The 27,871-nt window shown below is 37.2% G+C and overlaps 1 protein-coding gene across 2 annotated transcripts; it reads right to left on the bottom strand.

The window, feature by feature from the left end:
- Positions 1-87: 87 nt before the first annotated feature.
- Positions 88-27,800, bottom strand: kcnh4a (potassium voltage-gated channel, subfamily H (eag-related), member 4a). Of its 2 annotated transcripts, XM_067381817.1 has the most exons (16): positions 27,076-27,800; positions 18,249-18,482; positions 16,973-17,104; positions 16,740-16,864; positions 12,805-13,066; positions 12,066-12,223; positions 10,323-10,530; positions 9,467-9,661; positions 9,080-9,279; positions 6,758-7,007; positions 4,998-5,197; positions 3,720-3,758; positions 2,647-2,999; positions 2,385-2,470; positions 2,071-2,147; positions 88-1,950 (listed from the first exon to the last, which is right to left on the bottom strand). In XM_067381817.1, the coding sequence occupies exons 1-16, from the start codon at positions 27,149-27,151 to the stop codon at positions 1,075-1,077; spliced, it is 3,471 nt and encodes a 1,156-aa protein (XP_067237918.1). In that variant the 5' UTR covers positions 27,152-27,800; the 3' UTR covers positions 88-1,074. The 2 variants fall into 2 exon arrangements, with proteins under 2 accessions (XP_067237918.1, XP_067237919.1); XM_067381818.1 differs by lacking the exons at positions 16,740-16,864; positions 16,973-17,104; positions 18,249-18,482.
- Positions 27,801-27,871: the final 71 nt, after the last annotated feature.

Below are 27,871 nucleotides of genomic sequence, written 5' to 3'. Positions count from 1 at the left end.
CTCATGTAATTGGCCAATCAAACCTACTCCATTAAATGAGCAATGGGTGGCAAACAAATTTATGTTTTATTCTCTGAAGAGGGCATTTTCAACAGGCAAATTCATTTTTTACAATCGCAAGGCATTTAATTTAGGCAGGCGCAACCGAGAGATAAGAAAATGGAAGATTTATTTAACAATATAGCCATGAAACAGGCCCAGAAAAGACATACTGTATGTAGAGAAAGAATAAATCAATCTTTTTTTCCAAACTTTCTGACAATGAAAAAAGAGGATCAGCAACAAAAATAAATGTATATTGTTTTGCACATGCTTTTATAAATAATCTGCGTGTGAGAGACACACAATTCAAGTAGTTTTTGGTAAACCTATACAACTATATCTATATAAAAGAAGTTATTTTAAAGAATGTTTTGGTTTCCATTGACTTCTATTGTATGACAAAAAAAGACTTTTCTCAAATTATCTTCTTTTATGTTCCACAAAAGAAAAAGTCATACAGGTTTGCAGTGACATGAGGGTGAGTAAATGATGACAGAATTTTCATGTTTGGGTGATCTGTCCCTTGAAAATGCAAGGGACATAAACTATTATATCATGCAATTAGATACATTTTAAAGATTTTCAAACTGAAAGAGTTTTAAAGTGAGGCTTTGAAAAAGATGCAGCGTGATAACAGCCTGGAAATTCTGGCTCTTCGTAGTCTATGACTCAGTCCTAAGGGAACCTTGTCTTATACAAAACCTACTCGGTGAAACTGCCAGTGTAAAATCAAGCCATATGGAGTAAAATAAACCCAACCAGTGGAAACTGATTTAACCTAAATACAATTAAGCATGACTCATACTGACTTTAATGTCCTACTTTAATCAAAAAAGTGGCGATTTTGAAACAATAGGCACAGTTGTGCACATTATCGTGCATATTTAGCATAACCCATGTACGCTGCTTCCACAATGCATTGCATTTGGCTTAAATGCGGGCATTATCCATGCAGTAGCAAAAGAGCATGTTAGACTACTCTTTTTAATATGTCCATCACTCCTGCTCAGCGTTGGCTCAATCAATGTGTCCTTACTCAGCAGGTCCTGGTTTCACCTGTTTCTCTCCAGTGGACGAAACGATGGGCTCAAGTGTGTGAACAGGACTTGATCCCACCAGATCATTCTGTCTTGGGCCTGTAGGGAAATGTAGCAAGCTGGAACTACAAATCCCAGAATGCAAATGTGAACTGACTGCTATGAGAGGCTCAGATGGGCCGGTTGGTGTAACGGATAAATGGATGGGTGTGGGCGCCCTGGAGTGCAGGTCAGAGGTCATCTGCGCGTTTAGAGATGGATGTGACTGACTCTGGATGTTATGGGTGCACAGAGACAATGTGTTGCTGGGACCCCCAGTCCTAACCTGAGGCACCAAACCACTGGACGGAAAGGCTGCCGCCAATCCCAGGAGTGACCCACCAGTGGGGGGAACATGATGTCCTAGATAAGGAGAGTTTGGTGTGGTCTTAGAAGTCTGATATGGGTTTGGCTGACTATCTACGCCCAAGGTAGCAACCCTTTCCTGGTCAGGGCAGCATGGAAAATAGGTTGAGTGAGAGCTGGGGGCTTGATTGAGGAGCTCTATGTCCCCTTCCTGCCCCAAGACGGAGCCTCTTTCCTGGGCATGGCTGATGCTGCAAATGCACGTGTGCCTGGATCCTAAAGAATCTCTCCGAAAGGGATCCGGCTCCAGGCAAGGACCGGACGACATGTTAAAGGCCAGCCTCGACGGCCAGTCGGCAGTAGAGGAGGCCACGTTGGTGCAGTTGGGTGATGTATGACAGTTGAAAGAGCTGAAGGGAGTAAAAGAGGAAGTGAAGTGCGGTGGGGTCACATGTGTATGTAGGAATTGCATCATTTCGTGGAGCTCCTTGGTCAGTGAGGACACTTCCTGGTTCAGGTGGTTCATCTGGAACAGATTCAAATGTTAATGTCAGAATATTAATAAATGATACATAACGGTAACAAATGTCATAAATAAGAAAACCTATTTTATTTCTGTTGATTTGTAGGAGGTATGTCCTCATACCTCTGTATTGAGTTGACGGAGACTCTGTCTGACTTCCTCTGTCTCAAGGAGAAGGTTTGCGCCAACCTGAAATGGGTCTAAAAGGGCCAAAACAAGAGAGAACCTGACAGTTTTATGTGCAGATAATATATATTATACATTATATACAGGCCTGGAATAGTCATGCAAAAATATACATAAAATATTATAACACCATGGGCATCATAATAATGAATATACATTTTTCTAGTTATGCCTAACTCCAAAATACCTTCTAAACCAAATGATCTAAACCATATTGTACTAGTCTAATACTAAGGGAGAGTCCGTCTTACCTTTGACCTCTGTGTTAGGAGATGGCTCACTGTGCTCAACATTGAAGTGAAAAGCATGTTCGTTATCCTCAATGCCATCGACAACCCTACAGGAACAGACATGAGGATATTAGTGCATCAAAAATCAGTATTATCTTTTGTCAGTATCTTTCCTTCTTCTAGAGGTAGTGCCACTGCAGATATAGTTAAAGCAAAGAATACAAATAATTAAAAAAAAATTAAATAATAAAAAAAGTAGTAATGAATTCTAGTTTCTTCTTACCGAGGGCTCAGGTCCAGAGGGCTGACACAATTCAGGGTAGGAATGAGCAGTTTGGCTGGTCTGTAGCTGGAGCTCTTGTCTATTCTTGGGGCAGGAACTGCACCTGCAGACGGATCCTCATGAAGTGGCATCTGAGAAGCAGGGCTTTGTACCCGGGAGCTTTTAATAGGTGATTTGCAGAGACGGAGCATGTTAACGTGCCGAAACTCCTCCCCTAGCATGGCACTCAGATTAGACTGAGATGAAAGACCGCCCAAGCCAGACAGCAGGGGTTTCCTGCCCTGGTTCTGTCCAGCATCCTCCTCTTGCTCTGCCTCCACAATAAAGGGCAACTTGGAATAGTCAAAGCGTTCCTAGGAGAGATAGAAAGGGAAAAAAAATCAAAGGTAATGTGATTTAGAGGTGACTGGTTGCAATGTTTTTTTTTTACTATTGTATTAGCAGTGCAGAATGTATTTGAATATGTCATTATCACAGCCTTAAAGGCTTCATGAATTGTTTTTAGTTCATTTGCAGAGCACAGGAAATGCTCTGCACCATACTTTTTACTGTGTGGGGTTTCAAGATCTCTTCTGCTTTTGCAAAAGAACACTCAAAATTATTTATGAGTCACTGTTCTGTTCATGTCATTGTGTTCTTCTGAGTATGTGTGAGCGTGCTTCTGTATCCTTCCTTTGGTTTGTGTGTGAGTGTGTAGCTGTTCTGATCATTAAGTCAGCTGGCACAGCAATAAGACAGAGCATCAGGGCCACAAACAGTTTGCTAATTCACCTGATTCAGAAACATCCAGATGAGCTGCTGTCTGCCAGCTCTGATGTGTTACACACACACACACACACACACACACACACACACACACACACACACACACACACACACACACACACACACACACACACACACACACACACACACACACTAATAATTGGGAGCTTATGTAATATGGCCATTTGACTAGTACGGGTATGGCCACGCGCTTGTGTGCGAGTACGAAGTGTGAATCAAAAGGTTAAAAAGAATGAAAAAAAGAAGTCAAATTTAAGGAAATGTTTGTTGCCAAATCTGCTTGTTACCTGTGGGAGTCGAGTAGAGCGAGAGAATCTGGCTTGGCCCTGTTGAGAGACAAGAAAATCCTGAGTACCATTATGAGTCAAGCTCAAACCGAATACAAATACACACTGCCAGTGCACATCATGCAAGTTTATATTGTATATATAGTATATATTGAAGTAATATATACACAAGTATATATTCTAAGTATGTATTAAATATCTATGTAAAAGATATTGATTTTTAAAAATTAATTGTACATGATCCTGCCTATTAGGCCAGCACTAAAACAAATAAATAAATGAACATGAAATAATTATTTGAAATTGAATTATGTCAGAAGAAAGAGACTAGCAAGTAATGCAAGAGAAAAGAAGTCAGTTGAATGAGACAGTTATATAATGGTCATTAATATAAGTCACAAAAATATTTGACTGCCGAATACTGTGTCTGGTCAGTCAAAAGTATTACAGAATCCAGATTTAATTTGCATATAAAATTATTTGAATATTATTATTAGTATTATTAATTTTATATACACTACTGTCAGTAATATCTATTTTTTTAAATTAATACTTTTATTGAGCAAGGATGCATTAAAATGACCAAAAGTGACAGTAAAGACAGTAATTTTTCAAAATATTTGTATTTCAAATAAATGCTGTCAAGGAATCCTGAAAATAAATGTTTCACGGTTTCCACAAAAATACTAGGCTGCAAAATGGTTTTGGAGAATAATATTTTTTTTTTAAAAAAAGCAGCAAATCAGCAGCAAATCAGCATATTGGATAGATTATTTGACACTGAAGACCGGAGTAATGATGCTGAAAATTCAGTTGTGCCATCACAGGAATAAACTATATTTTAATATATAATAAAACAGAAAACAGCTATTTTAAATTGTAATACTATTTGACAATATTACTGTTTAAACTGTATTTTTGATCAAAATGCTCACTTGGTGAGCACAAGAGACCCCAAATCTTTGATTTAAGATTAAATGATTAATTATGTGAAAAGAAAGAGACTGCCGAGTGATACGAGAGACTAGCAAAGCTTTGTAGGAAGTCAGTTGAATAGTACAATTATATGGTTTAATTGTCATTAAAATGTCACAAAAAATCTAAAATATTTAATGGACACAAAAAATATTTGACTCCTAAAAACAGTGATTGGCCACTCAAAAGTATCATACATTCATGTAATTTGCATACTGTATGTAAATTATTTGAATTAATATATAATTATTATTATAAATCTAATTGCTGGTTTATATTGTGTGTTAATGTAAGGCACTTTACCTCTCTGAGGTTGTAGGTGAGGTTTTGGTGTATGTCCTCGTTGAAGCGGCTGCCATATTCTGGGTAGAGCTCTAGAACCTCCTGCAGCGCTCTGACGCTGATGTACTGCAGGTCACAGTAGGTCAGAGCCTTTACATCTGCGTTAGCTTTGATCACCTGATCCTTCCCTGGCAGGTCAGCACCAATCAGGTCTCCTTTACCTGTATAGCAGGAAAAACATGTTACTACATGCGAGTCAAGCTGTTGTTTTATTTAATTGTGCTAGAAAAAAGAAAAAAAAGACTACAAAGAGAAGTGAGCTTATCACTTTAATTCATTATCTATCACTCTGACTGCCAGATGTCTACTTTTGAGATGAAAACAGCTGCATCAACCGCTGCAGCTATCACTAACATTTAAGGACAGATTTACTAAACAGGGCAAATTATCGTGTGAACGCAATTCTAAAAAAGCACTGATGGGAGTGGAAAGTTCTGTGCGCGATCTACTGACGACGCACAAATTAAAGAACACAGACGCAGCCAGCCATATAATTTCCATAATGATCAACGCAATCTACCAAGAGCAGTGCAAATTAGCGTCTGGTTTATTACATGTTTTTTCCTTTTGGGTGGTAAATAATGGCGCAAATATGGTATTTTAGTAAACTGACAAGCGCAAACCTTAGTAAATCACCTTGCATGATTCATTTAAATACTCTCCTCCCACAAATTTTGGGTCTGAAAGGGAAACTCCTACAAATGCATGTGCAATAAGGTCAGCCGCAAAAACACCCCTGTCCACGCCTTTTCAGTGCTAATTTTTCATTGCGGGTCTTTAGTAAATACTGACAGTAATTTTTTACCACAGGCGCTGGCGCAAGCTGTTAGTAATTCTGACCCTTAATTGTTTTAAAATAATGATTTGCCGAGATCTAGCTGCTGGACCTAAATGGACTGAAAGTACTGCCTGCAGGAAGCTGGTTGGATTTGTATTTCAAGATGGAGGAACATACCAAAGACCCTTCATGGTACAGGCCCCTGGAGATGCTGTGCTGCTGGCGACTAAGGGGCTGTTTACACAACACCATTTTCAATTAAAAACAGATTGTATGCGTTTTGGCCATTCATTTACATGAAAACGGCGTTTTGGCAGCCTGAAAACGCAAACTTTTGAAAACAGGTTTCAAAGTGCAAGTTTTTGAAAACGTGTAAACAACAAATACGCAAATCTGTGAAAACGATGATGTCATGCACATGCGTTTTACACATTCAGTCTAGTGTTTCATCGCCATCTAATGGCCTGCCAGCAGAATACATCGTTTTTAGTCATTTTCACGAATTTGTATGAATGGGGATCGTTTTGACAATGGTGTCGTCTGTACGCGGAAACCGTCTCCATTTTAACCATATCGTTGTCGTGTAAACGTACCCTAACAACAAACTCTTGCTTGTATATACTCTTGTGTAACATATGTTCATTTATTTCTGCTTCCTTGTCATTTGTTCGCCATCTTCACTTTATCTTTCAGGAAGCATTATATTTGCTTCACTTGAGCTATTATAAAGAGACTCTTGCATTGTGTGTTCATGTATTTTGGGGGTGGAGAAATGAAGGGAGGGGTTTGTTTGGTTGGGTTGATTTCAAATATCAACAATGTTTCTCAGAAATTGCTTACTGCACCTTTAAGGCAAGTTGCTTCACTTGGTGACTATTTTGGTAACACCCCTGGACAGCTTTTTTATATGTAGGCATTTTTCTATACAGTGTCTGAATCGTACCTAGTATGGCAAGCACCATGCCGTCCTTGAGGACCTCTAAAGACCCAGAGCAGACGAAGTGTTGCGCATGCAGGGCGTCTCCATGGCGAATCAGGTACTCTCCAGGTGCACAGAAAGAGGTCTTAATGTGCAATGATAGTGAACGCAGGCACCCTCTACTGGCAGAGGAGAAGAGAGGCAGCTGCAGAATGTCTTTGTTCAGGTGCATGGCGATGTCTGCCCGCAGCTCGTCTGGGAAGTCATGTAAAAGCTAACGGACAGGTAGACAGATGGATATTAACCATAATACAATTAGGTGATGTAAAGATCATGTTTACAGTTGTAAAACAAAGAGGCTGTTGTACTCTAACACAGTCCAAACAGATCATTATGAAATAGTAATATTGTTTCAGTCAAGTATTAGATGAGGTCATCCCTCTTCTTAAAGATCAGAATCTCTCTTTCTGTATGATCTGAAACTGATGCAATACCAGCCATCTACAGAAGCTGCTGTTTTTCAATCACTGCATAAATTAGTAGCATGACAGATGAGAGTGTAAATGAGCTAGGCCACACTTGTCAGTTTTTTTCTTCTCACAGATAAACATTGCTGGGGAGTAACTATGCTACTAACTAAACTAAACTAAAACATTTTTAGTAATGTGCTTTAATAATAGTGTAGATTTACAGAAATATGCAACTTTTGCCTTAATATTGTTTTGTTCACAAAGCTTTAAAGCTGAGCAAGTTGACAAACTAATTGAATACACACTTCTAAACTGACATCTCTACTACTGGAAAAGTCAGATTGATTTTCATTCACTCGGTTCGTTCAGATGGTTCATGTAAATCAACTCAATCAGCAACAACAACAACAACAACAAAAATTAACTGATTCTTTTAAACCCCTGCAAGGTATATTCTATACAATTTTTACTTAAATGCTGCTGTTAACAATCTGCCAACTAAAAAATATAAACTGGATTATTTTTCTATTTTTTTTTTTTACTTGTACTGTATATAATTTATATTAATCTCATTCTAGTTATTTTTTACTGTACCACATGACTGGTCTGATTACAAAAAAATATATAATTTTATGTCTTTATTTACATTCTTTATATACACTACTATTTGTGAACCACGTTTGGAAGAGGAAAGACTTTTTAGTGTTTTTGAAACTGCCAAAGTCACGTGATTTCAGTAAACGAGGCTTCTTTATATCATAAGTGTTTTGAAATTTCAATGGATCACCACTGGGGGGGCGTGATTTTGGCAGATTGATACATGCTCTGAACGACTGATTCGAAACAAAAGATTCGTAAAGCTTCGAAGCTTCATTAAGCAGTGTTTTGAAATCGCCCATCACTACATATTGTTGAATAAAGTCGTCATTTAGTTTTTTTGGCGCACAAAAAGTATTCTCGACACTTCATAACATTAAGGTTGAACCACTGTAGTCACATGAACTGTTTTAAATATGTCTTTAGTAGCTTTCTGGGCATTGAAAGTGTTAATTATCTTGCTGTTAATGCAGGCCTCACTGAGCCATCAGATTTCATCAAAAATATCTTAATTTGTGTTCCGAAGATGAACGAAGGTCTTACAAGTGTGGAACGACATGCGGGTGAGTAATTAAGGACAGAATTTTCATTTTTGGGTAAACTAACCCTTTAAGTTTTATTAAGGGAGGTGACTACTTATATAATAGATATAAGACCTCCTTAAAAAAGCTATGTAGTTAGCTACTTCTTGTTAGTACAGCATAGCTAAATAACTTTTTTAAAATAGTAGCTTTGAGTTTAGTCGAAATACTTTAAAACTGTAGCATCCCAAGTTACAAGCTAATAATTTAAAGTAGCTTTTCCGACACTGCACCCAAGGTCTTCCTTTTTCTGTTTTAATTAAATATGGGTCTTTTCATTGTGGGCTATCCAATTACCACTGCTATTGCTTTAACAATGACAGGATTCTGCATTAGTGTATGTCTCAGAAAAAGCTATAATTAGTCCATTGAAAGTAGATGTGACCCAGATCTGTGTTCATGAATTGTCCTCCATCTGATGATGCTAGTATGCTATCATCAACTCAGATGGGGGCTTTTACACTCTTAGAAAAAAAAAGTTAATTGGGGTTCTATATTTAACCCTTTATTTTTGTTCTTTAATGAACTCCATAGAACACTTTATTCCAAAAATAAAAAGAATCAATCTGAGCCTCCAGACATTTTATGGAAGATAAAGCCAGTGAATTAAACTGTCATGCCACTGTGTAAATATTTCAGTCACGCTTCACAGCCCCTACTAAAGAGCCAAGGTCATGTGATGGTTTGTTGGGTCTCACCTCGTTGGCGTTGATACCATTGTTAACAGACCAGGTGGTCTGGAAGTACTCCAGCATGCGCTGTTTCAACTGCTGAGGCAGGCGATGCACACGAATGAAGTCCTTCAGATCCTTCATGCGTGTGTGGTAGAGTGAGCGACGAGAGTACATGCGCTGGATGATGGCTGTCACATTACCAAACACCACTGCATGCATCAGGGCTGTGACAAGAGAGAGAGTCTGAATCAACTCAGTGAACAATGTGTTCTGCATCTTAAATGAGACACTAAACTTTCTGAAATGAAACACTTGTATATTTTTTTCAAAATGGATATCAGAAAGAGGATTGTTTGACCTACAAACAAGTTAATTATACATTAGGCCTGAAATATTCACTGGTGAACACACCCCCGATAAGCATGGTGCAGATGGAGAAGATCTTCTCAGCGTCTGTGTTGGCACAGACGTTTCCGAACCCGACGCTTGTCAGACTGCTCAACGTGAAGTAGAGCGAAGCGATGTAGGCGCTGCGCAAAGATGGGCCGCCAACTGTACCATTCGTGTAAGGAGTCTCCAGACGCTTACCCAACTCCTGCAGCCAACCTTCAGAGGACCGGAACAGTGGAAAAAGAAGAAAAAATAAGGGATTGAAACAAACTCAATACTGACTTGAAAATCCAGTGATCTAAAAGAGATGCTAACAGTTGGTATACACTACCGTTCAAAAGTTTGGGATCAGTATTTAAAAAACTATATTCAGAATTGACTCACTAAATTAATCAAAATTGATAGTTTTATAATGTTTATTTTTTTTAATAATTATACTTTTTATATTAAGGTATTACCTTTTCATTAACATTTTATGATGTTTCAATTTAAAAAAAAGCTGTTCTTTGGAACATTATAGGCATAAAAGAATTCTGTAAATATGATTGTTTTTCTCAAAACAACATTTTCAGCACTGATAATCAGAAATGGCTCTTGAGCATCAAATCATCATATCAGAATGATTTCTGAAGGATCATGTGACACTGAAGACTGGAGTAATGACGCTGAAAATTCAGCTTTGCATCACAGGAATAATTTATTTTAAAATATATTCAAATAAAAGACAGTTATACTAAATTGTTATAATATTTCTCAATATTACTATTTTTACTTTATTCTATCAGATTTTGAACATAAAAAATCTGACCCCAAACTTTTGAACGGTAGAGTATTTAACTGGCATCTTAATACACAGAGGAATTATACAGTCCCTTACCGATGTCCCAGGTCAGAGGGTCATTGCTGGCGAGCTCTTTGCGTCCAATAACATACCAAACACATGCCAACCAGTGTGCCAGCAGGGCAAATACAGACATTAGCAGTGTCAGGACCACAGCACTGTACTGAGAATAACCATCCAGCTTCTGCAGCAAGCGCAGGAGACGCAGCAAACGCACAGTCTTCAACAAGTGCACGAGGGAAGTCTATAAAACAAACACACACATTAAGAGATTAAAATATCCAAACATCAGTTAACCCTCTGGAGTCTGAGGCTGATTTGGGGCCTGGAGAAGTTTTCACATGCCCTGACATTTGTGCTTTTTTCAGTTGTTCATAAACATATTAATGGAAAAAGTGTCATTACACTGTATTCAGCACAAACTAGGCTACAATAATATGTGAGGAACATGTATGTACATGTTTGTGTTTTTGAAGGAATAACATTTATGCGTGGTTGTTGAAAAAACAAAAAACTTAAGTCACTGAAATAAGGCCAAAAAAAGTATAATAAATCTGTGTTCATAAGACTTTAGGGTATTGGAGGTTGTAGACTAGAGTTTTTGCTTCAAAATTATGTAAAAATTATGCTGCCTACTCCTTCATATAAAACAATATATTGATTTAGTTTTTGTAGGACACTTTTTGCCAAGAAACACAGTATGCGAGGAGGCGTGAATCACCACTGAAAATGGGCCATTCTCACCTGAGAAGACAAAAGAATTGGATAGTAATGAGCTGAAATGACTTGCATATTAATGAGGCATTTCAGTCAGGTAGGCTGTGAAAAAAAACCTTCTGTGATGTCTCAAGCTCATCATGATATATGAAACATACAGAAAAATATTATTACAATATAAAGTAATGGTTTTATATTATACTTTAAAATATAATGTATTTCTGTGATGCAAAGAGTCTGAATATAGGCTTTTAGTTTAAAAGCATGCACATTTGGAGAAATATTGGATTCTCATATGCTTATGAGAGCGTGGGCGTGGCCGCATTAGCGGGTAATGAGCTGAATCACGGATTTCTGACATGGCTCTCTTTTCATACAGATTACATAAACACAGAAGGTTTGTTTTCGATTTGACTTACATGATTTAAAACCTGACATCTTAACGTTTTTTTAGACATAAGTGTAATTTTTTTGTCATTAGTATTCACTAAGTTACAGTTCATTTTCTGAGAACTATCAGATTGGAGTTTGTTCAGAGGGAGATGAGAGATCACGCATCATGTTAGTTTTCTTTATTTTACAAAAAGCACAACATTCTGTTTTTACTCTGAGTGTACACAAATGAAAGAAGATATTCCACAGATTAAAATGGTGTATAACTCTTAATTGTATGTGCAACATTGACGGAGTATTTTGAGTCTCTTTCACACTGATAAGAAAAAAACCACGGTGGTATCGCCGGCGATACCGTCAGACCTTAGAGTGTTAATAGAAGGCATATGATCAGTTCTCAACCAGTCACAACAAAATAAATGTTTGAATTTGTATGTACATGATTATATGAGTAATAAATGTGTCATTTTTTTAAGCATTAGGTTTAAAATTATACTGAAATATCAAAAATATGCGAAGAATATTACATTTTTTTGTATATATTTTTGTGGGTGTTGCTGCTTGTCGATGTGCATGTAATAAAAGGAACTTTAAATAAATTTAGAAAAGAGACAGGCATACAAAACAACCATATTTTATACTATTTAAAGCTTTAATATGTATTTTTACCACTGAGATGTTGAATAAATAGAGCAGGTCAAAGGGCAGAGCAGCGATGAGGTCCAGGATGAACCAGGTAGTACAGTAGTGCAAACAGATCGAGCGAGCATCATAAACCACCTGACCCGCAGGCCCAACGTAGGTGGTTCGAAAATTCAGAATGATATCTGGAGAAAAACAAATCAACAACAACAAAAAAACAAGTCATTTTAGTTATTCAAAAATCGAAAAATATTACTCACCAGAGCACTCACAAGTTTATAAACAGTGCCCTTTCAATTGAAGACAAATATTGACGGTGGGTGCATGAATATTAAAAGATGCTAATTGGAGCGATGAAGCCTTGTACATGCTGGACTAAATAAATATTCATGGTTCCTGTGCGGATCCTTATTACATGGAACATTTAGTGCTATCAAGCAATTATTTTACCACATCTGTGTACATGAGATTTATCAAATTATTACTGGCTTTAGGTCACAGTGGGGCTTCTGTATTATCTTTTTGAGTAAAAACAGATTTAGTTTAATGCTTTGTGTAAAAACAGATTATATAGGGAGTGTGGTGGTCTCAGTTGGAGACAAGGGTGTGATTGTCACTTCGTTAACATGTTTAAGGTGAAAGCAGCTCTAAGCTCTGCAGATGTCGGAAGTTAACACTGTTTAAAAATGGAACAGAGGTGGAAACAAACCCAAAAAAGATTTGTAGGACACCAATTCTCCACAAAATCAACAACGGTGGCACATACCGAGGATGAAGAGCATCTCCACAGCTATGTCGCTGACGATGGTGGTTCTGGAGGCCGAGTCACAGTCCGGGTCATCATGTTCGTCGTCATCGGGAGTGGAGAAGCAGACGTTGTAGGGGACGGTGACAGCTACATAGAATGTCGCAAGGAGGATCAACCAATCCCACAATGCTTTGCACACGCTGTAATGAAGCAAAATGAAGCGGGATTTCTGCACCGACGCCACCTTGTATTCCGGGAGAGTTGGTTGTGAAAAAACATGCTGTGAAAAGAACATGAAAAGAAGCATCTTTTTATTTCTACACCAACAAACATGCCTCCACATTTATTTGAATTATAAACCCTACACATTTCAGGAACAAAGTTGTTCGAAACTAGGACATAATCGTTATTACTAAGAGCCTCTTAAGTGGAAGGGTTACTTTTTTATGCGCAAGCAAATTATTTCTCAGCAGTTGGCAATTTGAGAATTTGTTATGAATCATAAAAGCTGCATGCAATTTCTTCTGAGTAATACAGCTTTTTAGCCTGTAGTATTCTGACTTAATGACGGCTGATCCAAATATTCTTTAATACGTCTCTTGTGTGAATGTGGGCCGCGCTGTGCCTGTATTATTGGAGTTTTTAAATTAACTGGTGACCCAGCATGCCCAAATGTTCGATGTGCATGTGCTGTCACCTCATTAAAAGGAAAAAGAATAGCAGCCTAATTGTTGTTTCTCGCTACAAAAAAGCATGAACCAGTAACCTTTTAGAAGGTTTAGTTATGATAGACACAGGTGGGCTACCTTGCTACTAGAGAGTGACCTTCAGCTAAAGTTCTGTTCTCACAGTTAAAACCACTTGAACTACATGAAGTTAACTTTATTTAAAAAGTTTTAGAGAAAAATAAAAGTGTAGAAATTCACAAAAAGACTACTATTGGTGCTTTAAAAACATGGTGATATCAAACATTGCTTGCAAGTCCAAAGAAGTTAGTGCTGAATGATTCATGAAAGCAACAAGCTAAATGTGGATTCAATCATTTGCCCCAAAGGCACTGAAAGCCACTTGCAAAAAATCAAAAGGTTTAGTTAACTTTTGCTAACTTCCTGAGTGCAGCAGGAATGAATGTTCATTGACTCTCCACACCTGCAGCATTTAGAAAATATACATATATATAAAAAAAACAGCTTGAGACATTTTGAAAAGGTGCAGGTACATCTCATAATGACACACAGCAGGAACATTTAACACTCGCTGTGAAATGCCAGGGCAACTCTTAATGCTAACCATACCTCAGCACAAAAGATAATGTCTTTAAATTCCTGTTTGGTTCTGATTCACAAGCTCTCAATCCAATTCTGATTCAGTGGAGTTTATGTAAGCAATAAGGTATGAGAGGCTTTGGTGTACCGTGAATAAGTCACGGCTGAAGGGCGTTGTAACCCTGTAATTCCTTCAGCTGTGACTTATTCACGATACATCACTAGCCTCGAGTACCTAATTGCTTTTATTAAATGGTCACCACACAATACAAATATTAAAGCCAGAAATATATCAATGCAACTTTCATGAAGTAAAGTTTCACTAAAAGCCTTTCTTCTGCCAGAAAGAAGTCACATTATTATGCCATTAGATAAAGTTTTTATGAGTGTGTCAGTCAGTAGTGAAGACTTTTATATTGAAAAGACTGATTTGTTTTGAAAACGGAACAAGACGCAACTGACAAATGCTTTGACTAGCGCTGTTAGTCACGGGAAAACCCCTTAAATGTTAAAAGGACAGGATAATATATCGGACATTTAAACAGATTTTTTATTATGAACATAGGACTGAGCTGAAGGAAAATGCTAAATCTGAATGGAGGTAATAAACTCGCTTGATCTCTTTCTCACAATTATACATAATACAGTAAGCTTCAATGAACAATATCAATTGAGAACATACAGTTTACATTGCTAAGAGTGGTTGCTAAGTGTGTTGTGTAGTGACACACAGAACTGTTGGGTGAAGCGGTCATAACCATGTTTTATTGTGAATAAAACACAGCTATTGACCAATCAGAATCAAGGACAGGAACTAACCGTTTTATCATTCAGTTATATTCCACTGCTAATGCTATAAGTTATATAGGGTATACAGTTATCATCTTCATTTGAACGAATCATTAAAATAACGGTCTCAAAAGTGTCATTTATTCATCAGACTACACTGGTCATGCTGTACAGTCTTGTTTTTTCTATGCTTGTTTTTGCAAGCAAAAACATACCAGTATTCTTTCATTGTGTTGCATTCAGTACAGACTGCAAACTCAGAAAGCACTGAACCTTCTAGCTATGAAGTGCAGGACTAGAAGTGCTATAAAAATACAGTCACACAGCCGCTGAAATAGGCAGAGAACAAAATAAATTTTTGGATTTTAACAATCAAAGGTTTAATGAAGATAGCGATTAATTGGATAATCAATATTCTTCCCAAGCCTTAAAATAATATAAAAGTACATTCGGATTTTGGCAGATATTTCTGACATTAGTCCTTTGAAAAAAAATGTGATTTTAAGTGTAGTCTATTCAATATTTTCTAAGTGTTGTCCTTTCACAATCCACCATTTTCAATCCAACTGATGCCAAAGTACAAAATATTGAATAGGCTGTTTTGAATTGTTTTCACTTTGACTAAGGTCTAACCCTAGCTTCTTTTTCTTCCCTGAGTACACTGATATTTTAGGTTTTAAATTGATGTAGTTTCATTATAGCTGTGAGTCATTTCTTTTTTACTGGAATTTCAATGGATGTGATTTTGTATGCAAAACCAGTGGTTTACATAAAATGTATTAAAAGGCATGAAAATCCATGTTACATCACAATGTAGGTGTTCAGTCGTGAGTTGTAATGATTTGGGAACCATGTGTTATTTTCCAAGCCTGAGGACTGATTGTCCTGTACAAAGGGCTGGTGTCTGGAATTTTCATTTATGAAAGTAAGAATCGTCAGCTGGACATAAATATTGAATATATTCTGCTAGATATCAACACAATTCCAGACATTCAATGAGTCTGACCTTTTCATTTTAACAGCTATACTTCTGTTTCATCTCATTAGCTGGAAGCACAAGGACATTTACACTTTAAAAGTGTCAACGGGTTTGTAAGGTCGGTCATTACCGAACATAATGGTTCACCATCTTTATGCTGTACTGCAAAATTGCATTTTCTTTATCAGTATTTTCATCTATTTTCCAGTAAAAAAAAATAATCAATTAACTTGCATGAGTAGCAAAATTATGTGTGATAAAGAGTAATTTCAGTGAATATTTGACATTTCAGTAAAGTTCATTAAAGTCTTTAAGTAAGTATTTTTCCTGTTTTAAGCACAAGCACAAGTTAGTAAGCATAAATTAAAATGTACTGAATTTTATGCTTAAAACTAGGAAAAACTATTGATGATAGAGTAAGCTAAGTTTTATTAAATACATATTCTCTGAATTCAGGTTAATTTTCACACATATTTTGCTACTCTGGCATATTATGTAAGTGCAGTCAGTCATTTTTCTAATCTTTCATTAATGCTACTGAAAGACTATGAATTTTTAACTGGATGCCAGATTACTTGCAACTCACTCAGCAAATACCTGAGAATATTATAGATGTCTGTTTCCGCTACAGAATAAAAAAATTAAAAAGGTAATTACGACTTTTTATCTCGCAAATCTTACCTTTTTCCTTGCAATAGCAAGTTTATATCTCTCAATTCTGAGAAATTAGGCCTACACCAGAATTGTGAGATGTAAACTTGCAGAGTGCAAGAAAAAAAAGTCAGAATCGTGAGATTCAAATACCTTTTTAATTTTTTATTCCATAGTAGAAACAACTTCTATAGAAAATTGATTCTGATTTACTACACAAAAATCTCCACAAAGGAGTGAGAATGATTGTGACTTTCATATCTGCTTACATTTGGCAGCTTCCTTTTGCTCCTATTGGTGAACTGACAGGTCAGGTGGTACAGAACGCTGCGGCCACGCTCACGAGCCTGACTCAGATGAGTTCGACCAGACTTCCTGTTGTGAGCACCATCCTCTGACACAACAGCAAAACACATATCAAGTAAATTAAGTCTCAAAATAACAGATGCCAAACCTATAAAAGTCCAAAAGTTGCTTTGTTGGCTCACGGCCAGTCATTTACCTTCTGTGGTGGAGCCGGGATGTGATTTGCCATACGAGTCAGTGATGTTTTTGAAGGATAAGAGAAACAGAACCACTTCTCCTTTCTCATTTTTAATAGGGACAATGTCCAGCAGACACCAGAATGTGGTACCTGGTCACAGAAGGCAAACCATGAAAACTTTAGTATTTAATCAGCCCTCTCTTTAAAGGTGCTAAAGAGGATGTTTTGTTTTATACATTTTTGCAATATTACTTGAAACTGTCTTTACTAACTGATAAAAGATATTTATTAGGTGCACTGAAAGGAATAGTATTAATGTACATCATCTGTGCATTGTAGGGCCTTAAAAACATCAGCCAATCGTTTACGCGATTGGCCCTCTGGCTTGTCAATCACTGCCGTAACGTTCCTTGTGCGAGACGAGCGCGGCTGCGCGCTCCAGTAACTTTCCAATCTCCACAGGCGCCGCATGCAATGTTTTTGTCAGGAGACAGGAATAACAACTGCAGATTATGAGTTACCAGCGGTGAGTCCGACATAATGAATCCACTGAAGCCGCCTTTCCACTGCACACGACATTGGCATCCACATTGTCGCATTTTCCCCCCTAGCGGCCATCGCACGGAACTTTGAAATTGGTAGCGAAGCAACTGTTACCCTCGGCTAATTCCAATCCAGCAACCACCATGGTATACTGAACGATTTTAATGAATGTAACATTAATGCATATATCCATAAAGCAAACTACCCTCAATACTTCTAAAATAAAAACATACTTGTAGATTTTATAGAGCTAATCAATGTAAAAATTGGTTTAATAATCATAAAATACATTTTTACATAATTATTAATAACGACCATTTTAAAGAAATAGTGTTTACATACATCCGAAGCTCAAATCGGATCCGAAATTTCCGCATTGGCATATGATCGGAACTCCACACAGACCCCGTACTCTCCATTGGAAATGAATGACTTCCGGTCCAACGGCTGTCGTTTGTCGTGTGCAGCGGAAAGTCGGCTTAACATGACACAGCAAATGCCGGTGGTAAACACTCGTGCACGAGTTTTGGGAGGCTTCCCCTCGAAATGAGCTGTGAAGGAGGGGGGTTGTTCTTTCGCATGCGCTCATTTCAAAAACTCACTAACAGTCTTTGGTTTCTCAGTCGACGAAAAGATCCTCTTTAGCACCTTTAATTAAGTGTTCACTGAATAACCACCTAATACCGCATGATATTAAACATACAAGTCTTGAAAATGTGTCCAACGCATTATTCTTTTAAATGGTTGTTACCGTTCTTCCTGTAATAGCGGACCTCCGTCTGGAACTCTCTCTGTCCTTCCAAGGTTTTCTCCACCTGCTGAGTGACTCTCTCACTTGTTTCCTGTCCGTGCAGGAACTGACATGTGCATGTCTTCTTCATTACCTCGGTACGTGCAAACCCGGTGAGCTCGCAGAACCCATCCGAACAGTACACAATGGGGTACCCGCGACTCCCCTGAGCATTTCCCAGCAGGAAGTTACTGTCTGTACACACCAAATATAGACACACAAAGAAAAGAATTGGAAAAAGGTGAGATGTAAAAAGTCACTTGCTTTGCCTCTCATTAAACGTACAAAGTAAATTCCGAATTCTCATATAGAACGCTGTGTGCCATTTAGCACGCTCTCATTCTTGCCTTTTCATTAACATGCTATTTATAGATTTCCTGTTTTATTCTAAATTCTTTAGATCACTGGTGTAGAAAACTAAAAGATCTGTGTACTGTTTCCATGGCAACTTTGCTATTCATTTCACCTAAGTTTTGCAGGGGTGGAAATTATATAAGAATTGATTGACTGTGGGTGTTTGTGCATGAGTAAAAAGAAGTATTATGGTTCTCGATTCTAAAGAGCCTCCTTTCCCCTCATGGATCCAATTAAATGGTTCCAATTAAACCTCCCTGAATATGTACACAAAGTATTCTAAAAGACAAGTGGAAATAATATATGAACCGAAACCCAGCGTTTTTGTTCTCTATACACATTTCATTTCGGTTAGTCATTCAGATGAGCTTTGATAAATAATCGTAATGTAAAGCCATTATTAAAGAGATGGAAAACATGCAGTGGATTGGTATCATGTTACTCTTTATACATCTACAAAATACATTTCATTCATCCATACATTCAATTGTTCCTTGTTTGGGTAAGAATCAATAGACGGCACTGGTGCAGAGAAACTATAAATAAAGCTTAAGTTAGATGCCTGACCTCACCATCAATCTCAGTACACAGAACAAGTGTAGTGTGAGTGCTGCATCTGCACCACTGACTTAATGAATACATAAATGAACTGGAGTATGAGAGTATGAAGCCACTGAGCTTTCTAAATGAGCAAATAAAACTATTCAGGGGGATCAGATTTCATATGCATACATAAGAGAAAGCCCTTGACATCTGATAGGGTTTTGCTTCATCTGTTGCTAATATTATTTCATACAATGATATTATTGATATAAAATTATTCTGTTACAGTTGAGGTACAAGATTGTACGAGAGATTGCCAATTTGTCTGCTCTTGTCTGCCCGTTTTTAATGTTGATCATTATCAGAGGCTGGAATCTGTCTGTGGTATCAGATAAGCTAGAAAGAATGCTGCGTGTTAGACTACTCTAGATGTAAAAGCAAAAAATATGCCTAATATCAACCTGTAGAGCTAGATCAAGCCCAAAAAAGGCCAAAATCAGACAAGAAGTCAGCATTAAAAAGAACATTGTGTTTTTAAATTCTGCACAGAAACATTTCAGGCATCAATGTGTAGACTACAGATTTGTTCAGAATGTCTCAATGTAAATGATCATGTAATGCAGGACTATAGGTATTTGAAATTGTATAATATGAAAATTTCATATTCAATGAAAATACTTTTAAAATGTTGTATTAACACACACAGTACATTAATAGTATATACACACATGCTGCATATGTAAACTTGCCACTGAATTCACAAATTATATAGAGAGACTAAAGTTGGTGTTCAAACCATGTGTGTGTTTATTCACGCATACAGTCTTTCCCTATCGATCCATTCAGATAGACACTGTTAATGCCACAGAAGCCGACGGTTTTAAAAGATTCAGCTTTCCAAGATGGTGAAATGATACCGTGGTGTAACTGACGGCTAAGAAAACTATTATTATGTGCTGTGGTATTAAGGCAAGATGTTCTTGGTATCTGGTTGCTATGGAAATATATATTTTTAAAAAAACCATATGTCAGTGTGCTTATTTCTGTCACTGAGGTTACCAAGAAACTGTCTACAGTTTATTTTTAATAGAAACTGTAAAAACAGGTTCATTTCCATGCAATCTAATGGAAAATATACACCCGCACATAAAGAAGTTTTCCTGTGGCATTTACACTTATGCTCTTTCTTCAAAACCGGCTGACAGTGCAGTACACAAATAACTGGTAAAAATGTAGGATCACCAACTGCAGGTTTCACAGATAAGTTGTAAAAGGATTAGTTCACTTTCAATTGAAAATTAACCCAAGCTTTACTCACCCTTAAGCCATCTAAGGTGTATTTGACTTTCCACTTTCTGATGAACACAATCAGAGTTAAATGAATAAATATCCTGACACATCTGAGCTTTATAATGGCAGTAAACATGAGCTGAAGAAAGTGCATCCATCCACATCCATACATCATAAACGTGCTCCACACGGCTCCGGGGGGTTAATAAAGGCCTTCTGAAGCGAACATATTTAACAAGTTATGAAGTAAAATATCTAGCTTCCGCCAGACTGCCTTATGTATTCAACTTACGAAGAAAGTGTAAAACTCATGCAGTTCAGAAAGCTTACGCTACGTCCCACGCCTTCCCTGTTCAACAAAAAAGCTTAACTGATACGACACCAGTTTACACTTACTTCGTAACTTGAATACGGAAGGCGATCTGGCAGAAGCTAGATATTTTACTTCATAACTTGTTAAATATGGATTTTTTTTTACAGAAACGCATTGCTTTACTTTAGAAGGACTTTATTAAACACCCGGAGCCATGTGGAATACGTTTATGATGGATGGATGTGGATGAAAGGAGGTACTTTCTTCAGCTCACACTCGTGACCCCTGTTCACTGCCATTATAAAGCTCAGATGTGTAAGGATATTTATTAATATATCTCCGATTGTGTTTATCAGAAAGAAGAAATTCATATACACCTAGGATGGCTGGAGGGTGAGTAAAGCTTGGGCTTTCCTTAGTCCCAGACTAAAATGCATGTTTGAGCTGTTTTAACTGAAAGTAGCTTGCACTGAGACATTTTAAAATATGTCAGTTTCATTGTTTTGTCTCAAGATGCACACCGGTAATGTTTTTTCTAAGGCATGTTTATAAAAGCTACTAAAATATTCTAACTGAAATTAGTTCTAATCCTGGCTTAATCTAAGCCCTGTCTGTGAAACTAGGCCTAAGATTTTTTATTTTTTTTGAAAGAAATTAATACTTTTATTTAACATGCAAACCAAAAGTTTCAGTAAATACAGTAAATATAAATCATTTATAATGTAACAAAAGATGTCTATTTCAAATATTGTAAATTATGTTCTTTTGAACTTTATATTTTGAAAAAATCCTGTTTCCACAAAAATATCAAGCAGCACAACTGTTTTCAACATTGATAATAATAATAAATGTTTCTTTAGCAGAAAATAATCATATTAGACTAATTTTTGAAGGATCATGTGACACTGAAGACTGGAGCAATGATGCTGAAAATTCAGCTTTGCATAACAGGAATAAATTACATTACATTTCAAATATAAATAAAAAATATATAAAATAGAAATAAGTTATTTTACATTTTAGCAATATTACTGTTTTATATGGAAGAGGATTAGGGCCAAGCAATAATAATAAAAAAAAACATCTCAAGATTAAAGTTGTTAAATTTCGAGAAAAAACTCGTTAAATTTCGAGAAAATTACAAATTTGTTTTTTGACTTTATCCTCAACATTTTATCTCGACTTTTTTTCTCGAAATTTAACGACTTTTTTTCTCATAATTTAACAAATTTGTTCTCATAATGTAACGACTTATCTCGTAATTTAATGACTTTATTCTCAACATTTTATCTCAACTTTTTCTTGAAATTTAACGAGTTTTTTCTCGTAATTTAACAAGTTTATTCTCAACATTTTATTTAGACTTTTTTCTCGAAATTTAACAACTTTAATCTCGAGATGGTTTTATTTTTTTTATTATTGCTTGGCCCTAATCCTCTTCCGTAGTTTTACTCTATTTTAATCAAATAAATGTAGCCTTGATACTTTGATACTACACTTGATACTAGCCTAAGATACTTTTTGAAAAACATAAATAAATCTTACCAACCGCAGAGTACTGTATAGTGTTTTTTTTTTTTTTTAAAGAAAATGTAAATAAACTGTTACACATGCATCACATGTGCCTTCATCTATATTATGATGATTCAAATCATGCTCAAAGTTTTGCAGAACACAATAATTAAATGTTTTTTTTTGTTTGTTTTTTTTTTTTGCCACAATACATAACATTTGCAAACTTCCACACTTTGATTTGATTTTCTTTGATTTTAACTTGACTGTATTCAGGTCTAAGTGAAAGATTGAAAAACATTTATGTCTGATCAATACAACAGTTTTAATGAAGTACTGGCTGAAAAACACAACATCAGCATTAGGGCCTTGACATTAAGGCCTTGTCAAGCACCTCTCTGTTCTAATAAGCCTCTCCAGATCTTTAGTCTGCTGCAGCTAATTAAAAGTGATTAAAGTGATTATGAAGGAGAAAGAAAAAAACAAGAGAGAGAGGAATGGTGATGCCGAGGCATACACATACTCAACGTCACGTCTCTCGCTCACACATGCACATACTGACACTCAAATTTAGACAGCCAGTGTTGCTTAGGACGGGTGTGACACGATAGCAGGAGGTTGTTCTAAAAAGTGAGAGAGCAAATGGTCAGCGTGACATTTCATAGTGTGAAAATCTGTCCTCAGGAACGACAGAGGGAATGATTCATATGATTTATATGATTGGCTGTACAGCGAGCTAAGGACATTGCTCTTATTAAAGAGCATCACACAGAGACAATTTCCCTCAAGTCCCCCAGAACATCTCCTTGCACAAAAAAAAAACAACAATAGCTAAGGAGGAGAGGACAAGAGAAAGCACAAGACTTTTGCATGTTTTAGTTAATCAATATTTCTGCTTGTTGTGTTGATGCTGTCATTGGTTTGTAATTTTTCTTGTTTTAATAGCATCATCGCACAGAAGGTGAAAGGCTACTAGAGAATACTCCAGAGAGCTCATTAAGAGACTCCTTACTGTCTAACCAGGAGACTGACACCAGATGCTTCAATCTATCCGATATTCAGACTGGTTGATGTGAGCTCTTATTAGACCAGAACATGGTTCTTAGTGACTGTCTGTTTGAAATGGAAAACCGTACACAGGACTCGTAAGTTACATGATCATAAGGTTAAATGTCTCTTTTCAGACCAAACTTGCTGAACGAACCACAGACTAATGGTGTTTTCACACCAACAGTGAAACAGCAAATTTACCATGTTACAGCAGATGGTGTCAAGAGCCACTTTAACATTTCAGAGTGAATCCAATTCAAATTACTCTACCTACCCAGAGATCGCTTCGCACCATTATTATTATCTGCTCAACAAAACAAAATTAAACAGAGTTATCCCGGACGAGCCCCCAATTTATGTTACAAACCCCTATTTAAATTAGCCAGAAAGGGGAACGCAACATAAAGAAGGACACGTGAATCCAAAATACAATGCAAAAATAATAATAATAATAATTGCCATTGCCATGCTCCACCTCAGCGTCCTTAATATAGTTAATCAGCACTGTGCACAGGGGCGGACCTAAACAATCAGACTCATCAGAGAGAAAGATAAATAGAGACATCACGTCACATGCAGGAGAACACACACTCAAGGCCGTAACAGTTTCAAATCAATTTAGTTGTTTGTAGTGTGAACAGTAAAAATATTTATATGTATAAATAAAACAAGTCTTACAAACCATTCATAAGTGGTTTGAAATTGACACTTTTCAGTTTGAATGCTGAGAATGGATTTCAAATGTTTTTTTCGCCCCCGTATTTCACAAAATACAATCCATAATACTGAATATTGACAAAGTACCATGTACAAATTCACATTCACTGAACAAATACATCTAATTTCATCCCTTCTCAGTCAGTTTTAAAGACTGGATTTTGAAAAATGAGCCAGAATTTGGTGCAGCTGAACAAAGCTTTGACTAAAGGCCTGTTCTGAACTGGTTCAGTATTGGCCGACGTTGTTCATGTGAGCAGCACGGCGCACGCGTGTGATGCTGACGCAGGAGCCAGCCAATAATGAGTCGGTGTTCTGACGTGGAACCTGGAAGCCTGCACTGTCTAAACAACGTAAACAGCGTAGAAGAATGAAAGGGGAGAGAAAAAATTGTTGTATAAAGTCGTAATTTTTCTTTTGTTTTTGCACACAGAAAGTAATCTCCTCGAGTCATAACATTAAGGTTGAACCACTGCAGTCATGGACTATTTTAATGATGACTTTGCTACATTTCTGGGCCAATGCTGTTACTGCATATCACAGCATGGTTTAGATACCTTAGATTTCATCAAAAATATCTTAATTTGTGTTCTGAAGATGTCTTACGGGTGTGGAACAACATGAGGGTGAGTACTTAATGACTAACTAACCCTTTAAAGTGGTATACGTCATAACCACAGAATATTATTATCCATTGGTGTGTATGCTAATATAGTTATTGTTATCGTTCTTGGAGTCAACGGGCCTTATACATGACTATATGAGGTGAATAAACATCTGGTACATGAGGTTCATTCATCTCATGTATTGACGGATCAGACTGTAACACAATGACTAATGCCATTGTGTCTGTCAGTTTTGAGCAGATAGGGCAAGTTCAACACTTCAGCACACAGTATCGCATGTTCACGGTTTAGTCATGCTCACCGCCATGGCTTTAGTACGCTTTGAGTTCTCTCAACAGACATGATGGCAGGTAGAGAGGGGAGTGAGGATCACTTATACAAAATGATCCCATCATCTATTGGCCTCCATCTTTTGTTCGCTCGTATTTGCACAGAACTGTAGAGCATAACTCCCACACTACTGAATGTTGAGTGGCATTCTTGCAATGAATAACACTTCAGGGGTTTTTCAAGTAGTTCTTCTCTCAAATGTAAACACACAAACACTCAAATACAAACAGTTCAGCCATGATTTATGCACATTGCAAAATATCACTACTCCAGAGCAATGCCAAATATAATTCCTCATCTGACCTACTGACACTAAAATAAGACATTCAACCATTTAGGATGGCAAACATTTTTGCCTGCTTCATGAAGTGAAACTGATGGTGAATTACCCCATAGTAAACACTACAATTCTCATACTGTACTGGCAGTTGTGGCCTAATGGTTACTCCCATTACTCACAACTGAGGGTGCGTTCACACTTGTAGTTCGCTTCGTTTGGTTCATTTGGTCCGGACCAGAGAAGAAAAAAAAAACCATTTAGTCCGGTTAGCGTTCAGATTGGCAATTTTATCACCGAACCCAAAAGATACTGAACCTTCAGGCATAGGGATACATTCACAACGTGATTGGTCGGATTTTATGACGTATTGCCTATTTTGAGACGGAACTTACAGAACATCCGAAACAGTGCTGTTTTCTGAGGTAAATGCGCTCGTTGTGTGTGCGTAGCGGTGCTTAGCCTACATATGATGGTATTTTGGCCAGCTGGGAACTCGTGAAGAGCTTATAAAATGTGCAAAGTAGTCAAAACAGCGGCGGGAATCCATCCGTCATACACAAATGATCTGCTGCGTGGAGACGCGCCTGATGCCTGTGATCGGCAAACTCGCGTCTATGACAAGAAAAACCGACATGCGTGAGGATTTTGTCCTTTTTAGGTTGTCATCTTCCTGTTTTTGTTTCGTTTACATGTCTTTGGTCCGTGTTGCGTTCATATATCGTTCGAACCGCACCAGAGTTCGTTTGGAAGCGGATCGAGACCCATCTTTTCAGCGGTCTCGGTCCACTTGTTTGGTGCGCACCAGGGTTCGGATGGCAGCGTTCACACATGTTCAAATGAACCGCACTAACAGAGCAATTGCACCAGGGTTCGTTTAAATCGAACCAAACATAACAAGTGTGAACGCACCCTTGACAAGTGTGAACCCCCAATCGCTCCCCAGGCACCGCAGCAAAAACGGCTGCCCACTGCCCACGAATTCTGAGTATGGGACACCATACTTGGCCATATCACATCACTTTCTACTTAAAAAAAAAAAAAAAAAAAAAAATCTAAGCGTAAAGATGTTCTTATTAGCCTAAAATGTACACTAAATTTGTCACAAAACTCCAACAGCTTTCTCTGAACGAAGGTACAAACTGTAAGCTATGAACATGAAAAGAGCACAATGGAGGAAGATCTTAAATCACAGAGCAAATAGAATCTGCTAGACATTCTGACTTAATCTTTTTTCTTGAGGATTTCTTTTAAACTTTATACTTAAAATATTGTGAAAAATATTTCATGAACAAAAATGATTTTTAATAAAATGGAGTCTAGCTTTCACAGACATAGAAATGAACAATTCTTGAGAACTCGATAGAGTGTTGTTATTATTAACTAAAACTATCAAAAATCAATTTCAGTAATTGAAATATACTTGAATTAATATAAAATAATGATGGAAAATGTAAACTTAAACTTGAAGTGTTGCTTTGGCAACTGACTGAATTAAATAATTGTAATTAATAAAATTACTAAAACATTAAAAATACATTAAAGCTAAATTAAACTATTTAAAAAAAACTAACATCAATGACAAAAGTTCATACTAAAACTAAAATGATATCTGAAAATGAAAAAATAAAAAGCTATTAATACTTTAATAATATATGAATAATGCTAAAATAACACAGACTTCAAACTCCTTTCTAAACATTATTGTAGGTCAGAAGCTGCAGAGAAAGAGGATGAAAACTCAGACAGAGGTTGGAGAAAAGCAGAATTACTCACGTGTGCCATCAAAGCGCTTGGCGATGGTGTCGAGAAAGGTGTTCTGAGGGGCCAGGAGCCCTTTCATCACTGGCATGATGACCAATCCTCAGACCTTCATCGCATACAGAACAAGAAATAAAAGCGACAGCGAGAGAGAGTAGAGAGGAGAGAGCTGAGGTGATTTTGTCCGAGGTTCAAACTGTGTTGGCGTCTGGATTTTACAAGGAGTGAATGGCTGCTTGTTAAGAACCGCATCAGTTCAGTGGAAAGCCTTCTAAAGCAGTTTCACTTCATTCCTCCATGTCTCCGCACTTCAGCAATCACATGCTACACTAAGCCGTAGGATGCGTTCTTGACGTCCAGCAGTGTATGTCCAGATGATTAAGTTTGTGGGGATATTGTTGCTTACTCCCTACAGCCCATCAGTTTAATACAAGCTGTTCTGCACTGTCTCCTCAATAAAAGTACGGTTTTGTCTTCTTCTCTCAAAAACAGGCTCAAAACATAGCCTTCACCTCTTTCCTTTGTTGCTTGCATTCAATTTCTGTCTCTTCAATGCCTTGCATCTTCACACAGCTGACAGTCCACAACTCATTGTTTTCTTTTAATTCATTTTCTTTGTCAATTTCTTAGGTCCTAACAGAAGGTCGGATGATTCTTTTCGTCCTTCCCTTCCTTTTCATCAGTTGTGTCCTCTCTGAGGCAGGTGCACAATCTCTACTGCATCTCTCTTCCACACACTGCTATCTCTCTACTCTTCTGTCCCTCCCTCTTTCTCTCTCGTTCTTTCTCCCACTCTCTTTCAAAACGAAGA

The sequence above is a fragment of the Chanodichthys erythropterus genome, chromosome 3 (genome assembly GCF_024489055.1).
Source record: "Chanodichthys erythropterus isolate Z2021 chromosome 3, ASM2448905v1, whole genome shotgun sequence".
In the NCBI taxonomy this organism is placed as follows: Eukaryota; Metazoa; Chordata; class Actinopteri; order Cypriniformes; family Xenocyprididae; genus Chanodichthys; species Chanodichthys erythropterus.
Note: the sequence above shows the minus strand (reverse complement) of the source record. Positions and strands in the feature narration are given on the sequence as shown.